This window comes from Hyla sarda, chromosome 2 (assembly GCF_029499605.1).
Source record: "Hyla sarda isolate aHylSar1 chromosome 2, aHylSar1.hap1, whole genome shotgun sequence".
In the NCBI taxonomy this organism is placed as follows: Eukaryota; Metazoa; Chordata; class Amphibia; order Anura; family Hylidae; genus Hyla; species Hyla sarda.
The window spans coordinates 231,254,195-231,272,011 of record NC_079190.1 but is presented as its reverse complement, the minus strand read 5'-3'; the positions used below and the strand labels follow the sequence as shown (position 1 = coordinate 231,272,011).

The following is a 17,817-nucleotide window of genomic DNA, read 5'->3' as shown; positions in this document are numbered from 1 at the left end:
CAATTTCCGACGCCTTTTGTGGCATATGCTGTAGCTAGTGTTCGGCAATGGCTTTGCACTTATGATAAGGAATTATAGCAACTAAAAGTTTCTTCACCTCTGTCCCCTCCAAAACTCCTACAATCCTCAAAAGCCAAACTTTAGAATCCCTGAGCAGCTCTATCGCATATTTTATTTTATTTTTTATTGAAAGCCGAGGTACGTGCTCTCAAATCACCCAAGTGCAAGTAAAAAGTTTAAGTGTTCACACAAAAAGCCGTGCACGAGGATGCGGTCTATCGCAAGCCCTTCTCCAAAAGGAGAGAGGCCCCCCAACAAACCAAAACCTTAGCCTCCGGGCCAAAAGGCACCTGCGAGGTTCCAGGTACGATATCCCCTTTCGCCAAAGCTACTCAGGGACCGAAAGTGTTCCCGGCAAACAACTAGGCGTTAACCAGGTTGTCACCAAGGAACCAGTAAAACCGGTTTGGTATCCTGCCGAAACAGGATGCCACGGGGTATAGCAGGGAGGTGAGGAACCTAATGGCCACACACACCTCACCTAGACCGGCAGGAGGGACAACCAGAAGGGCTACCGCACCCTACCAAATCCTAGTGAACAAACTAACACAAAAAGTGGACACAGTGACAAAAAAATAAATAAATAAGTGGATGTGCGCAGTGTGTAATACTGCCCGGACATCCGACCGGATCTATAAAAATTCCCCGATCCTAGCCGGAAGGCCAGGATACTAAGGGTGAGTGCCCAGAAGAGTGAGAGAAAAAGTGCGTGCTATGTGCTTTCATTCAAGTGGGGTTGCCAATCCCAAGTGAATTCCGGCACTCTGGGGTCACTACTCCCAGGGCACTTGTGCACCTCGGCCTTCACTCTACCCGGACCTTAAGGCCAGATCCAGCAGGGAACAGGTCTCATCGGGGATGACTGCTGTGCTATACAGCCATCCCTGGTACACCCGTCCTACTGTGTGGTTCCCCATCCTGCCTTGGTGGTCTTCCACACCGCCAACTAACAGGAAAGGTACTACACTTGATCTTAGCCAAAAGGCCGAGAAGCAGCTCTATCGCATATACCATATAAATCTACTACAAATTCATAAATGTTATGTATTTTATGTTGAAAACAACTGCTCCAACATTTACATGCAGTCAGTGTAACTAGATAATAGACAAAACGAATCCAATGAAAAGCCACAGTGTGTAAACCCACCTTAACAAGTTTAAAAGATTATAAGGTTTTTAACATAAGCATTAAGTCTAATTCTGGCTGATGTTCAAAGGTAGATGTGATAATTAGATTGTAGGTATACCTTAAGGCAGATGTTACTTACCTACTGCCCCTGTCTAGTCGAATGCTAATGCTGAGCAAATGGTTCCTCCCCAAGATCCCTGCTGTTAAAGGTAAACAGACCCCTGGAGCTCTGGATTTTATCACCATCAAAGTGAATGTAGGAAGGTAAAAGGGTAAAGGAAGGTAAAAATGAAAACTTATAGAAAGTAGGACAGAAAAACATATTATAATGCATCAATATAAACTAAAGGATAGAGAAGTAAACATACTCATCCCATAGCAGAGTAACACACTTCCAGAGCAATGCACATTTGAATCAAAATCTATAAAGTTAAATTGACAGTGGAAATTTTCATGGCAGATTTTCAGCTGTGAATTTTTTAAGCAGTGGACAAATGGTTAACGTTATGCACTACTGAAACCACACAATTGTTCTTAAAGCTTGCAGCCTATATACATCTGTAATACATCTATAATGTATCTATAATGTAAGGTATAAACTTCTATAGGGCAGACATATGTCAGTAATTTGTCCTTTTGGCATACACCTGGCAGGATTTATATCTCAGTAATAAAAAGCCTAGACAGAGCTTCACTAACCAGAGCTTCTACTAAGAGTATGAAGGCAAAAGTATAGTTTTTTTCAATAATGAAAATGAATGTAGAAATGTTTCATATAGAAACGTATGGGAATATATTTGCATATGTTTGAATATCCACACACAAAAAAAGAAAAATCGGACACATGTCACACTGCTGACCTATTTTCCCCAATAAGTATCCAGCAGCAAATACAATACATCACAGAAACATCATATGGATGCACATGGGGTACTGTAGACCTGTTGTGTTTTCCATGCACTGACATAGATGTCTGTGTACACAGAAATGCCATTTGCAGGAAACTGTAAGCTGGTGCTCCATCAAGTACTGTACGTCAAGAGATATTCTCCCCTAGAATCATTGCCCCTAGGGATGAATATCTCATTGCCCAGGCCCTGCCCCAATTCAATCAGATAATAAGCAGATGTTGTAGGAAATACGATTTTTTTCATGTCAAATGTGGCATGAAGCCTGTTTCAGACAACCTGAACTACGTCTAGGGGAGAATACCTCTGTACATATGGCATGGTAACCACAAAATGTTGGCATATTTTGAAAGAATTTGTCAGAGGAAAACTCTTAATGCCTCTTTATTTAGGTACCAGAAGGGTCCATACCTTTTTAAGGGCCTTGTATTATAGCATGTGTCACAGTGCATAAGCCCTTAGTATAAACACATTCTTTATCCAATTGCATACAGAAAGTAAAACCAAAAGAAAAGAACTTCCATATTCAGCAGGAGGGTATTTCTGGGAAGTTAGGTGACAGCCCAAAGATATCCCCAGCAATACCAACATGTTTTGTTTCTGTAAAAGCAGGGGAATTCCTATAGAGTCACATTTAATGGAAACAGAAAGATGTCAATGTGAATAAGTTGTAGGGTACAACATTTTTCTGTCAAAACTATATGTAGTGTTGTATACAATTAATTTCACTCACTAATGATGAAAATTAAATTGGCTCTTATTTTTATGTAATGAACATTTGTAGTTTAAAGTGTACTGTCATTTCGAATTGCACTGGTAAACGGTCCATACAGTACACAAAAAGGATACATTAATATTGCAGTCATTCCTTTGTAGCTCTCTTTAGTAGTTTTATTTGTTGAATAAATAGTTTTATAGGTTGTTACAAACAGTCGGAGATGCAAAGCCCTTCGAACCGTTATGCCCAAGGGATGCAATGCCTCTCTCCTTTACATCATGGCATCTTCTGTGTGTGTGTGGGTGTAATTGACGCACAGGGCCGCCGCACATGTGTAGTTCAGAGAGCTACTCAATATCTTCAGCAGGCTCTTTCCAGTTAGGCGGGATAATAAATGGGCAAAAGTCGGAGATCAGGCCCTCCACCTCCATGGGATTTCTGGGGTTTATCATTGACGACTCCCAAATGACTCTGTAACCCTAGAAAGAAGAGATGGAGTAAACAGAGCCAAGGAGAGGCCATAAGGGAACCCTGGGACAATATTACTGTGGTTTTTTTACATCAACAAACAAGATCTCTACCCCTCCTCAGGGAAGTGGCATTGATCCTAAGAAGAGAAGAGCAAAACCCCACTCATTCAAGGAAACCTCAATGTGGTTGCGAGCCAGATAAGTAGGGGGCTCTTATCACAGAAAGAATGGTCTTTGTATTAGGACTTTATTCTTCAGATCACTAAACGGTGGGCGATGCTAGAGATACAAGATTTAACTCCAAGGTGGAGACATTTTGCTCTATGCACTGGCGATCAATGCTCTGTCCATTCCATAGAGTTTCAGGCTGGTCTATATATTCCCTCCAATCCCTGTCATACCCAAGGTATTGATGAAGATCAGACCTCTGTGGTAGCAATCATACCATTGTGGCATGGAGAGGTTTTGATTTACCCAGCTCATTGCAGATGAGTAGAAGGCAATATCGGAGACTACCTCTAATGCAGAACCTAGTGTCTAAGGGCAGCAGCTCTGACTGGATCCGAGCAGACTTAATCTGACAGCCGATTGATTAGTTTCTTTGGCGGCAGTCTTGAGAACCCTTTCTTACTCCAAGGTGGAGTTCACCAAAAAGCTTATGCAAGAATTAAGCATATTTTATTACAATGGTGTGCCAAGAGAGAGGTTGCTGCTTCGGATCCCCCTCCCACATTTTGCAATTTTCACAGGATGGGTTAGACAAAGGCCTCAGTCCTGCCACTTTAAAGGTCCAGACTTCTACCATCTCTGCTTTAATTGAATATATCTTTATCTTAAGGCTGATTAAAAGGTTTTTCAGAAATATAGTGCCCTGCACTAGGATCTCTCTGTGGTTCTCAGGGGTTTTAAATGTTTCACCCTTTGAGCCTCTGAAAGAGATAGATCTTAAATTCCTGTTTAGGAGGTGGCATTTTTGTTGTAATAACTTCTGTCTAAAAAAATTAAGAATTTCAGGTCTTTTCAGCCTTTCAGTCATACTCCAAATTTCTACTGGATAGAGGTCTTCTTAGACACCTACCTATGATAATTTTTAGGTTCCTACCCTTAGGAATGTTAACCAGGCTATCTCAATCTTGGCTTTGTGTCCTTCTTCATCATCCTCCAAAGAGGGATCCCTGCATTGCTTGAAGATATTCAGATCAGATCTACATTGACAGATCCAAGGACTTCAGGAAAATGCTGAATCTTTTAATTCTCTTTTTCACACCGAAGAAAGGATTGAAAGTGTCCAAACATACTTTGAGTAGATGCAGTGGCGTTGAGACCGGGGTGCGGCCCGCACCGGGTGACACCATCCTGATGGGGTGACACCGGGTATGCACCCGGTCCTCACTTGCACTGTTTCTGTAGTAGCACGCCCCCATCATCACTTGCGCTGTCTCTGTAATAGCACTCCCCCCGTCCTCACTTGTGCTGTCTCCGTACTAGTAGCACCATCCCCCCCCGTCACCTGCACAGTGAACCGGCCTGCGCCCCCACATCTTCTGTTGCGCCGTCCCGACGTCCCTACGCAGGGCCGCGCAGGAGGACGTGACATCACTCGCAGACTGCCCGGAGAGGAGCGCCACGCTGAATGGGTGAGTGAGTGTGTGTCTGTCTCCCTCTATCTCTGTTTGTGTGTCTCTGTCTGTGTGTGACTCTATGTGTGTGTGTGACTGCGTGTGACTCTCTCTGTGTGTGTGTGACTGTGTGTGATTCTGTGTGTGTATGTGACTGTGTGTGACTCTGTGTGTGTGACTGTGTGTGTGTGTGACTCTCTGTCTGTGTGACTCTGTGTGTGTGACTCTGTGTGTGTGTGACTCTCTGTCTGTGTGTGACCAGTGGCGTTGCGATCGGGGTGCAGCCCGCACCGGGTGACACTAGGTACGCCCCGGTGCTCACTTGCGCTGTCTCTGTACTAGCACCCCCTCCCCCAGTCATCACTTGCGCTGTCTCTGTAATAAGCACCCCCCTGTCCTCACTTGCGCTGTCTCACTTGCGCTGTCTCCATACTAGTAGCACCATCCCCCCCCCCCCGTCACCTGCACAGTGAACCGGCCTGAGCCCCCACATCTTCTGTTGTGCTGGCCCGACGTCCCTCCGCGCAGGAGGACGTGACGTCACTCGCAGAGTGCCCGGAGAGAAGGAGCGCTGCGCTGGATGGGTGAGTGTGTATCTGTCTCACTCTATCTCTGTTTGTGTGTCTTTGTCTGTGTGTGTGTGACTGCGTGTGACTCTCTGTGTGTGTGTGACTGTGTGTGTGACTGTGTGTGACTCTGTGTGTGTCTCTCTGTCTGTGTGTGTGACTGTGTGTGTGACTCTGTGTGTGTGTGACTGTGTGTGTGTGACTGTGTGTGTGACTGTCTGTGTGTGTGACTCTCTGTCTGTGTGTGTGTTTCTCTCTGTCTGTGTGTGTCTCGGTGTGTGTGTTTGTGTCTGTCTGTCGCTATCTTTGTCTGTGTGTGGCTCTCTGTGTGTGACGCTCTGTATGTGTGTGACTCTCTGTGTGTGTGTGTGACTGTGTGTGACTCTGTCTGTGAGTGTGTGTCTCTCTGACTGTGTGTGTGTCTCTCTGTATCTGTGTGTGCGTGTCTCTGTTTTGTGTGTGTTTTTTTTGTGTGTGTGGGGGGGGGGGGGTTGTTTGAACCAGCGATCTAATGTGGGAAGACTTTGACCTATTGTGGGGAACATGCAAGGGAACCTGCGGCCTAATGGGGGGAAACTACTACCAAATGTGGGTAACCTATGCTACCTAATGTGGGGAAACTGCTACCTAATGTTGGAAAACTGCTACCTAATGTGGGAAATCTGTGCTACCTAATGTGGGGAATCTGTGCTACCTAATGTGGGGAAATTACTACCTAATGTGGGGAAATTACTACCTAATGTGGGGTAACTGGTACCAAATGTGGGGAATCTATGCTACCTAGTGTGGGGAAACTGCTACCTACCTAATGTGGGGGAACTGCTACCTATCTTAAGTGGGGGAACTGCTGCCTACCTAATGCTCCCCCCCCTGGCAGTAGCACCCTCATCAACCACCAGCAAACCCCCCCTGCAGCAGCACCTCCATCAGCAGATCCTGATGGTGGATGATGGGGGTGCTCCTGCCAGGAGGATGATCCTGCCGATGGATGATGGGGGTGATACTGCCAGGGGGGATGGCCAGTAGCACCCTCATCATCCTCCAGCAACACCCCCCCCCCAGTACTAGCACCCCCATCATCCACTAGCAACACCACCAGATTTATATTCAGAGGGTACAGTATGTGGCAGATTTATATTCAGAGGGTACAGTATGTGGCAGATTTATATTCAGAGGGTACAGTATGTGTTGGTATTATATTCAGAATGTACAGATGTGTGGTAGTATTATATTCAGTGGGTACGGTGTATGGAAGGTTTATAATTAAAGAGTGTAGTGTATAGTAGTATTATATTTATAGGATACAGTGTCTGGCAGGTTTATAATAATAATACAGTGGTCCCTCAACATATGATATTAATTGGTTCCAGGAGAACCATCATATGTTGAAACCATCATATGTCGAGTACATATGTCTATGTAAAAATGGTAATTGGTTCTGGGGCCTCGGAACCATTGTATGTTGAATACATATCTCTATGGGAAACTGCTAATTGGTTCTGGGATGACCATTGTATGTGAAGTGTATGGGGAGTGTTTAACAAACCAGGGTGCCTCCAGCTGTTACACAACTACAACTCCCAGCATGCATGTACAGCCATTGACTGTCTGGGCATGCTGGGAGTTATAGTTTAGCAACAGCTGGAGGCACACTGATAGGGAAACATTGATGTATGGAGTGTATTGTGTGTATATGTATTGTATGTGATGTGTGACATCACATACAGTACTGTACAGTTCTTTAAATACCTTCAGGGGGGACAGAATGTCCTCCATTACGATCCTGCCGACTTCAGCTCTATAGGAAAGGAAGGGGAGGGCAGCCAGCAGCTCATTGGATGCCCACAGCAAGATGCTGCAGGCTATTGGCTATGGCTGCACTGGGGGGGCGGGGCTTACACGGAGCTCACAGTGGAAGCCTGCGTGAGTTAGCAGGACAGCATGTGAGTAACAGGAGGCAGAACGGGGCACACGGGGACATTAAACAACTATCTGTCAGTTGCTGAAGTTGTCAGCGCTGTCAGATAGCTGTTTGTACGATGGCCCCGACACACAGCAGCATCATATGTCGAGGCTGCCTTCAACATACGATGGGCTCTGAGAGGCCATCATATGTTGAAATGATCATATGTCGGGCCATCATAAGTCGGGGGGTCACTGTACATGTTTTCATATAGAGGATGAGAATGCGCTGACATAATGAGGAGTCATCTTGGCGTCACATTCTACAGACAGAAGTTTTAGCTGGACCAGGCGGTATGTACCATCTAAATTAGATAAGGAAAGACTATAGAGAAGACGTCACCTGTAGTCACTGATATCATTGTGTATTCTCCTCACTATAGAGAAGACGTCACCTGTAGTCACTGATATCATTGTGCATCCTCCTCACTATAGAGAAGACGTCACCTGTAGTCACTGATATCATTGTGTATTCTCCTCACTATAGAGAAAACGTCACCTGTAGTCACTGATATCATTGTGTATTCTCCTCACTATGTCTGTATCAGAGCTGTAGTCACTTGTCAGTTCTACAGTTATGAGTGAAACTACAACTCCCAGCATAACCTTACCACTGCATAAAGGGGTACTCTACTGGAAAACATTTTTTTTAATCAACTGGTGCTTCAAAGTTAAACAGATTTATAAATTACTTCTACTTAAAAATCTTAATCCTTCCAGTACTTATTAGCTGCTGTATAAGTGATTCACAGGAATTTCTTTTCTTTTTTAATTTATTTTCTCTCTGACCACAGTGCTCAGTGCTGACACCTCTGTCCATGTCAAGAACTGTCCATAGTAGGAGCAAATCCCCATTGCAAACCTATCCTGCTCTGGACAGTTCCTAACATGGACAGACAGAGCACTGTGGATAGACTGGAAAGAACTACACAACTTCCTGTGGAGAATACAACAGCTTATAAGTACTGTAAGGATTAAGATTTTGAATAGAAGTAATTTTACTTTCTGGCACCAGTTGATATAAAAGTAAATGTTTTCCAGTGGAGTACCCCTTTAAGTAATTCTGGTAGCTGTATATTTAAATGGTGAAAACTTCTTTAACACTTTCCCATTCTGTGGCAACTGGTATATCTGATTATTATAGTGGAATTTCTCACAATGCGCTACACCAGTGGTGTCTATCACAACAGACTAAAAACTTACTGAGGGGGGGGGGGGAAGGTATGGGGTGACACCATTTTCTACCAATGCGCTACAACAGTGGTGTCTGTCACAACAGGCTAAAAACTTACTGAGGGGGGGGGGGGGGTAAGGTATGGGGTGACACCATTTTCTACCGCACCGGTCGACACCAACCCTAGCAATGCCACTGAGTAGATGGATTGAGGTGGTCTTCAGGGAGTCTTTCTCTGCTTAGAACTTAGTTCTCTCATTAAACCCGAGATGTCTCTACCAGTTGGGCTAAAAGATCTCTTATACCTCTAGACCAGATTTGTTCTGCAGCCTAGTGGAGCTTGCAGTCTACCTTTGCTAGCCATTATAGGCTTGACACTCAGAGTTTGGAAGACACTGTTAGGCTAGGTTCAGACTACGGAATTTCCGACAGAAATTCAGTCGTAAAATTTCCGTCTGAAATTCCGCTTGCTAAAATGTCTAGTGTAGTGAATGGGTTTCCGTTCACAAATTCACACTTCGGAATTTGTGAAGCGGAAAATCCGCTTAGAAATTTTCGTGGTGTTCTTTCTCAAGGCGGAAATCCGTGCGGAACACAGTGCAGTCTATTGGAGACTGCAGTGTCCGCGCGGTCCTAGCGCCGACTGATTCAGCCGGCGCTGGCCGCACTCGGAATCTCCGGGCGGAAATTTTCTGCCTGGAGATTCCGTAGTTTGAACCTAGCCTTAGACTATTGGCACATACAGACTATGGGCACATACAATGCTGGCTACACTCCTGGTTTTGGTAAAGTATTGACTAAAATGAGGCCCAAAATACTGTTTGCACACATAGCCAAGTGTTTTCTAAACAGGGAGCCTCCAGCTGTTGAAAAACTACAACTCCTAGCATGACCAGACAGTATTTGGCTGTCTGAAAAATGCTAGGAGTTGTAATTTATGAACAGTCGGAGGCTCTCTTATAAACACTGACATAGCCTCATACTTCATTTTTGCTGTTGCAGGAAAAACATTTGGCCACATATCTCTGTGTTGGTTGCCAGTGGATCTTCATATAGTGAAGGGGTTGACCAGATGGGAAAATCCTTTCAACTCCCCCTTACATCTGAATCTCCTTTAACCTCTTAAGGACGTAGGACATACCTGTATGCCCTACGCCCGGTCCTGGTAAATAAAACGGGGTCACGCTGTGCCCCAGGCGTCATACCGGGTCGGTCCCGGCGGCTAATGATAGCCGGGACCCTGGGCTAATGAAAGTGAAAGCTTCCCGGAAGCTCAGTCGGGCTGATCAGGACCATCACGTTAAAATCGCGATGTCCCTATCAGCTAGCACGTGAGTGGAGGTCCCCTTACCTTGCTCCGTGGCGTCCAATCGGCGATTGCTCCATGCCTGAGATACAGGCTTGAGCAATCGACCGCCTATAACACTGATCAATGCAAAGCTATGGCTTCGCAGTGAACAGTGTAAAAGATCAGTGTGTGCAGTGTTATAGCCCCCTATGGGAGCTATAACACTGCAAAAAAAAAAAGTCATTTAACCCCTTCCCTAATAAAAGTTTGAATCACTCCCCTTTTCCCATAAAAAAAACAAAACAAAAATGGTAACAATTATAACTTCAGATTACAGTGCAAAAAATGAGCCCTCACACACTGGCCCCTGCATGGAAAAATAAAAAAGTTATAGGGGTCAGAAGATGAGAATTTTTAACGTATACGCTTTCCTGCATGTAGTTATGATTTTTTCCAGAAGTGCGACAAAATCAAACCTATATAAGTAGGGTATCATTTTAACCATATGGACCTACAGAATAAAGATAAGGTGTCATTTTTTACCGAAAAACGCACTGTGTAGAAACTGTGTCGCATAATGAATTTTTTTTCTGTTTTGCAGTGAATTTTTTGGTAAAATGACTAATGTCACTGCAAATTAGAATTGGTGGCACAAAAAATAAGCCATCATATGGAACTGATTCTGACCAATGGCAGAGCAGGCAACCCCCCGTTCTGCCTACCCCTGGATGTCGAGGGGAACATGGGGAGAAGATGGAGGCCGGGTACCTGCAAAGAAGATGCCTGGGGACCCCGGATCGTCGCTGGAGACTGCTGGATCCTGGCTCAGGTAGGGAAGCGACGGTGGGGGGGGGGGGGGGGGGGGGGGGTAATGAAAGTGAAAGTAAAGTGATCTTTACTGTGGCAACAACTAGGAAGGCCAAACTGCAACTCCCAGCATGCCCAGACAGCCAAAGGCTGGGAGTTGTAGTTTTGCAACATCTGGAGGGTCACAGTTTTGTGACCACTGTTACAGTGGTGCCCAAACGGTAGCCCTCCAGATGTTGCCAAACTACAACTCTCAGCATGCCTAGACTGCCCAGGCCTGCTGGGAGTTGTAGTTCTGTAACATCTGTCCCTTCAGATTGAGCAATTTTCATGAAATTTTTGAAAATTGCTGCTCTACTTTGAAGCCCTCTAATTTTTTCAAGAAGCAAAAATATGTCCATTTTATGATGCCAACATAAAGTGGACATATTGTTTTTGTGAATAAGAATAAAATGTATTGGGAATATCCATTTTCCTTACAATTAGAGAGCTTCATTTTTGGGATTATTCACCAAAAAAGGATGCAAGTAACGCCGAAAATTTACCACCAAAATAAATAAGAATATGTCACGAAAAAACTATCTCAGAATCAGAATATTCAGTAAAAGCGTTTTCGAGTTATTAATTCGTAAAGCGACGGTGGTCAGAATTGCGAAAAAGGGCTCAGTCCTTAAGGGGTTAAAATGGACAGAGGTATCAGCAGAGAGCACTGTGGGCATGATGTCAGCAGAGAGCTCTGTGTTCCTAAAGAAAAGAATTTCCTCTGTAGTATTCAGCAGCTAATAAGTACTGGAAGGATTAAGATTTTTTTTATAGAAGTCATTTACAAATCTGTTTAACTTTCTGGCACCAGTTGATAAAAAATAAATAAATAAGAAAAGTTTTCCACCGGAGTACCCCTTTAACAGTGAGGTGTGCCTCCTGCAGCTGCTGTGTTTACAACCCTAATGGCTATTCCCAGGATTAGAAAGTTGACTAGTTTTAATTAACAATGACTAAGCATAATTTACACAAAACTGGAAACCCCCTTTAAATGAAAACTTTCCCATATACTTATTCATAGGGGAATCTACAAACATTGTGATAGCTTCGAACTGTATATTACATAGTCTATGGGATGACAAGGGAAAATCTCCATGGCCTTTTTCTGCAGAGTAGTTCATGTATTCCTGAAGTTTTCTTTTCAGGTATATGGCATGGTAGCAGCAACAAGGCTTGCTGCAAAGCTTCTTATTCTATTTTCCCTTCTAACAGGAAATAAAGCAATACATGATATTATGTTCACATGTTACTTTATTTCAATGGCTTGAACTTGCTAAAATGTGTCAGTAGGTCATAAGAAACTGCACCTTTTAATGACAAAACGTGACAAGTGAGCTTTTAGGTTATGTTAGGACATGAAATGGTCCCTGACCCATCAGAAGGACATTAAAGGGGTATTCCAGGCAAAAACTTTTTTTTATATATCAACTGGCTCTGGAAAGTTAAACAGATTTGTAAATTACTTCTATTAAAAAATCTTAATCCTTCCAGTAGTTATTAGCTTCTGAAGTTTTCTGTCTAACTGCTCAATGATGATGTCACGTCACGGGAGCTGTGCATGATGGGAAAATATCCCCATAGGAACTGCACAGCTCCCGGGATGTGAGTCATCAGAAAGCAGTTAGACAGAAAACCGCAACTCAACTTCAGAAGCTAATAACTATTGGAAGGATTAAGATTTTTTAATAGAAGTAATTTACAAATCTGTTTAACTTTCCGGAGCCAGTTGATATATAAAAAAAAGTTTTTGCCTGGAATACCCCTTTAAGCAAATGACCCTAACCATGAAGATGCATAAAGGGGTTATCCCACAATTAAACTTTATCCCCAGTCCAAAGGATAGGGGACAACTAGATTATCTTGAAAGGATAGTGTGACCGCTGGGACCCCCATTAATCCCAAGTACAGAGGTTAAATGTCCACCAGAGTGATCAGGGCGCATTGAGCATGGGTGGCCGCTGCTCCACTCATCCTCTAAGGGGCTTCCAAACATTGCCAAGCTCAGTGTTCACTAATGTTTCTTATAGAATGAATGGAAGGTTTTGTTTACTACATTTCCCCTATGTTCTCATGATTGGAGGGGTCCCAGCAGTTGGACTCCCATCGATCAGCTAGGTACCCCCTTATTCATAAGGGGATATCTTTTAATTGTGGCATATCCCCTTTAGTATCCCTAACATAGAAATTGACAGATATTCTTTGAGGGGCTATTTATATGAAAGACATCTATGGCATATCCCTTGTGTGTGGTATATCCATTCCTGGGAGCCCCACTTCTTGGCAAAATAAGAACTGTTTAACCCCTGTTGTGCAGTAACATTTGTCAATTCTTAAAGGAAATCTGTCCTCAATGTAACCTGCACCAACCTGTCGGTACAGATGACAACCATACTTACATGGTTCCGTTCCATGCTCTGGTTCTCCCACAATCTTCTGCCATATCTTCTATTCAGGGGCAGACTTCGAGCATGGGTGGAGCTTCGTGATGTTTGTGAGTAGCGGGACCCAGCAGAGAAGCAGCAGAGGTTACACCAGGAAGCTCTGCCCATGCTCTGAGTTGGCCCTGGAGCGGAAGATACGCCAGAAGATTGTGGGAGAACCAGAGCACGGAACGGGATCAAGTAAGTATGGTTGTGTCACCTGCATTACCAGTCTGCACCAACAAGTTAGTGCAGGTGAAACTGATGACAGACTTCATTTAAAGTCCTCCGAGCTGTTGTGGGTACCACATTAAAAAGAAACAGATCTGGTTATCATGAAGAAATGTTATAGATCAAGCATTTGTGACTGTAGAGTTCATCTTAATGGAACAAACCATTCACATGTCGAGAACTGAATTTTAGTTACAACACCTGCCACTTGTGAATCCATTCCTGCCCATACAAATAAGATAGCTATTAGCTATTAGCCAAATAAGCAGATCTCTATCCTGAGCAATCCCCTCCCCATATATATTTATAGGATATTAGGATATTGAGAACACATGAATACTCAGTCAAGCATGTGCTCTCAATTGGAAGAGAGCCACTAAATAGGGGCTAGCCACTGGTGGAGACATCTAATGATGTGGGAGCCTATGCCCACATGAGCGCTGCCTTCTCTTCGATTTCAAGTCCTCATGACCAAGTGCCTATACCCATGTGACCACTCTGTTATTCTACCAGAGCGCTTACATGGGCATAGGCTCTCATGTCATTAGGATGTGAGAGTTAAGATTTATGCATATTCATGAGATGAGCATAGTGGAAAGGGGTAGAGAGGCTTGGAAAGCTGTCTACTGCCTCCAATGGACCAGATTTGCTTACTAGCAACATGGGCTATAACTCTGCAAATGGGCTGCCGATTTATGTAAGTCATACATCGTTTTAGTCATGTTCACCCGCACGATAACCCTGTGCATTGGGTTTAGTGTAGGTGAACTGGATGTTAGTTTTCCTTTAAATCGTCCTCAGAAAAGGGGATAAATGTCTGATAGCAAGGGGTCCCAGAGGACCTCTGGGACATCCCCATAATCTCTTCCTGTTCCAGGAGCCGTGTGTCACCATACGCTCCATGCAGTCTCTATAGGAGCGCCGGAGATACACAAGCGCTGTACTCCGGTATCTCCTGCCCTTCCATAGACAGCCAACAGGGACCTGTTCTGGAGAGTGGGGAAAGGGGTCCCAGAGATTGCCCCCCTTCTACCAGACACTTATCCTGAGGATAGGTTATAAGTTTTAAAGTATTGTATATATGTCTTTAATTTCTATGCAACATGTAGTGTGATAAAAAGCCCTGGAAGTCACTAAATTATGTTTTTTGTCCATTTAAACAATTCATCTTTTTTCACGTTTGTCTGGTTCTCTATGAAAAATGTATTTTTTTTTTTTTTTTTTTTTTTTTAAGCGTGCAAACTTTACAATTGAACAGATCAGACGTGTTTATTTTTATGGATGAATCTGGTGAGGGTTTATATTGGGGGCTCCCTGAAGGATACCTTTACTGTATAGTTATGAAGATGTCACATTGTACATAGACTCCCATGTTAAAATAAACAAAAACGTATACCGCACAGTATACTTTTGTTAATGGGATTGTGTTCTATTGCAGTGTTTCCCAACCAGGGTGCCTCCAGATGTTGCAAAACTACAACTCCCAGCATGCCTGGACAGCCAAAGGCTGTCCAGGCATGCTGGGAGTTGTAGTTTTGCAACATCTGGAGGCACCCTGGTTGGGAAACACTGTTCTATTGAATAGCACACAGATCTGCACTACTCTGTCCAGCAAAAAAACCTGATGAAACCCCCCCTGAGGCTACTATGACAGGATTGTGGCTTCCATTGGTGACTGGGATCTATTAATACATTTACCATACACACCGGGAAAGAGCTGTGTAGTTGTGGCCCCTCAGGCTGAGTAAAAGTGGTCCTGTGTGACCTCTGAACTGCTGGGATGGAGAAGATGTGTCCCACAGACAGGAAGCGGCCACTATCTAAGAATGCCTGTCCTCCCTTCTGATGTTAGCCCCTGGAATGTGCCCCCCACCCCCTGATGTGATGTTCATCTCTACACATGTGTCACCACTTTATCACGTATTACATGCTCCTATGCCCCGCTATGGGAACTTGTCCTGCAGGAACTGTAAGTTACCACAGAGTGTATTTCCCTCAGCATCAGCTGTCACCATCTTGTGCTCCATTCCCCACCACAGCCGCTATCATCTCTATACGAGCCGCCATTTACCCCCTCCCTCCTCTTTCTGAATCCATCTTCTACCCCGTTCTCCTTAAAGCCCCGTGCACACAGCGCTCTCCCCCGTCACGTCCACACCCCTGAACTCTCCCTTTGCCCCCATCCCTTTTCCCCTCACTCCGAGGAGTTTCTAGAAGGGGCACTTCTTCCCAGTCAGGGGTCCATTTACCCCAAATCACGTTACCGCGGCTCTGTGCGCTACACAACGACCTCGCCCTCGCCCCCCTTCTGCTCTCTGATTGGCTACGGTCGCGCTTCCATTGCCGAGAGCAAGGCTGTGATTGGCTGAAAGCGTGCCCAGCACAGCTATATAAAAGACAAAGGAGGGCTGAGGGCTTAAATCAAGAGGCGGATACGGAGGGGTGTATGTGAGCGCGGCTTCGTGCGGGTTCATTGTTACGGGTGTATAGACGTGAAGAAGCCGAACCAGCAGACATGGGCAGCACCGAGTCCAAAAGCCAGAGTGCGGACACCGCCGCTAGCAAGACTGCGGAACAACAGGTAAGAGGATGCCGAGCTTCATTCATTCATTCATTGCATTGTTAGCTATGCGCTTTAGCGTCGGCTCTTTATGTGTTACGGATGACTGGTCCATCTGAATAGGGGTCTTATTACCCGCGTTAACTGATGACCGCTTATAAAAGGGGGTTGCAATGGGATTCGGGAGGGGGGTCGGTGCCCCGTTATCCCGAGGAGGGGTGTGGTTATGTATTCAGCTGGGCTTCAGCCATTTCTCTGGATGAGCTCCCGGTACTATCGCTATATACCAAGTTCTATCCTAATCAATACGTTTTTATCGCAGGAAAATGGTCACGTGAAGGCAAACGGCGATACTCTCCCGAAGACCAATGGGGACACAGCCGCTGCCAATGGCTCCGCAGAGCCGGTCACCGAGGAGGCGGGATCCGGGGAGACTATCGAACAAGCTCCGCCAGCTAACGGGGAGGCGAAACCAGAGGAGCCCCCAGGAAAGCAGGCAAAGAAGAAAAGGTTCTCCTTCAAGAAGAACTTCAAGCTGCCTTTTAGGAAGACCAAAAAAGACGCAGCGGCTGAGGAGGCGCCCCCTGCTGGGGAAGAAGCTGCTGCTACCGCCACCCCCGAGCAAGAAGAGGCGGCAGCGCCTGCGGCAGACGCTAAACCTGTGGAGTCCACCAGTGACAATGCCGAGCCCGCCAGCCCCGCCGAGGAACCCAGCCCCGAAGCTGCTGCTCCTGTACCCGCTGAGGAAGCTGCTGCCCCCCAGCCCGAGGAGGTGGTCTCTCCTCCAGAGCAGACCCCCCAGAGCGAAGAGTCCGTGCCCAGTACGGAGGCGCCCACTGAGCCTCAGAAGGAGGAGTAACTGCGGCCCCGGAGGTGTCCTCCATAGACTGTACCGAGCTGAGCCCTTTTTTTAGACCTGTTATTCACCACAGCCCTGGGTCCTGTGCAGCAGGGTGTGAACAGACCCCTCCATGATAACATTCACTGCCCTCATTAGGTGTTAACTCATGTCCTGCTGAGGTGGACTGGAACAGACTGCCGCCCTCTGCCGTGTTCTAGTCACTGACCATCCATCGCTGATATGTAGCTGGATCAGGGGGGCGCTGTCCTTGGACCCCCCTCCTCCTCATCTGAGTGTTGCGGACTCTTCCTCAGGATGTGAGCTGTGACTGTCACTTGAGAGAGAATGTGTGCATTTCTGTAAATACTTATTTTTTTTATAGTCTAGTTCTGTGGTGACTTTTTTTTCTAAATTCCTTCAGTTGTGTTTATTTTTATTCATTGTGATATTTTAAAAAAAATAAATTTTAATCCCCCTTTATATTGGTGTCAGTCATCTTATTTCACATCCCCCTCCTTGCCATAGATCTGCTAGGAAGGACACTTAGGATCCTCTTGTACTCCTTTTTATTGGCCAATATGGTTGGGAGTCTGGAAGACCGCATAACTGCCCCTACAAATTATCTTCAGTGTTTACCGCTGAAACAGTGCCACACCCGTACATGGTCAGTGTCTGGCATTGCAGCTAGGATCCATTTAAAGGGGTACTCCAGTGGAAAACTTTTTTTTAAACTGGTGCCAGAAAGTTAGATTTGTACATTGCTACCATTAAAAAAAATCTTAACCCTCCCAGTACTTATCTGCTGTTGTATAGGGGGAGACTTATCAAAACCTGTGCAGAGGAAAAGTTGTCCAGTTGCTAATAGCAACCAATCAGATCACTACTTTCATTTTGCAGAGGCCTTGTTAGTTAAGCAATCTGGTTGCTATGGGCAACTTTTCCTTTGGACACGTTATAAATTTCCCCCATAGTTCTTACGGGTCTGACCACAGTACTTGTTGCTGACACCTCCTGTCTGTGTA

At 45.1% G+C, this 17,817-nt stretch overlaps 1 protein-coding gene and 1 long non-coding RNA gene across 2 annotated transcripts in view; one reads left to right on the top strand and one right to left on the bottom strand.

The window, feature by feature from the left end:
* Positions 1-15,667, bottom strand: part of LOC130355824 (uncharacterized) — a 48,629-nt gene extending 32,962 nt beyond the window's left edge. The window contains exons 1-2 of the long non-coding RNA XR_008888672.1: positions 15,102-15,667; positions 1,329-1,418 (exon numbers count right to left, since the gene is read on the bottom strand). This is a non-coding gene — a long non-coding RNA (uncharacterized LOC130355824). The remainder of the gene's footprint in view (positions 1-1,328; positions 1,419-15,101) is intronic.
* A 142-nt stretch (positions 15,668-15,809) lies between these two features.
* MARCKSL1 (MARCKS like 1) lies at positions 15,810-17,275 on the top strand. Its single transcript, XM_056556533.1, has 2 exons — positions 15,810-15,975; positions 16,277-17,275. Exons 1-2 carry the CDS (start codon positions 15,910-15,912, stop codon positions 16,811-16,813), a joined length of 603 nt encoding a protein of 200 aa, XP_056412508.1. The 5' UTR covers positions 15,810-15,909; the 3' UTR covers positions 16,814-17,275.
* The last annotated feature ends 542 nt before the right edge of the window (positions 17,276-17,817 follow it).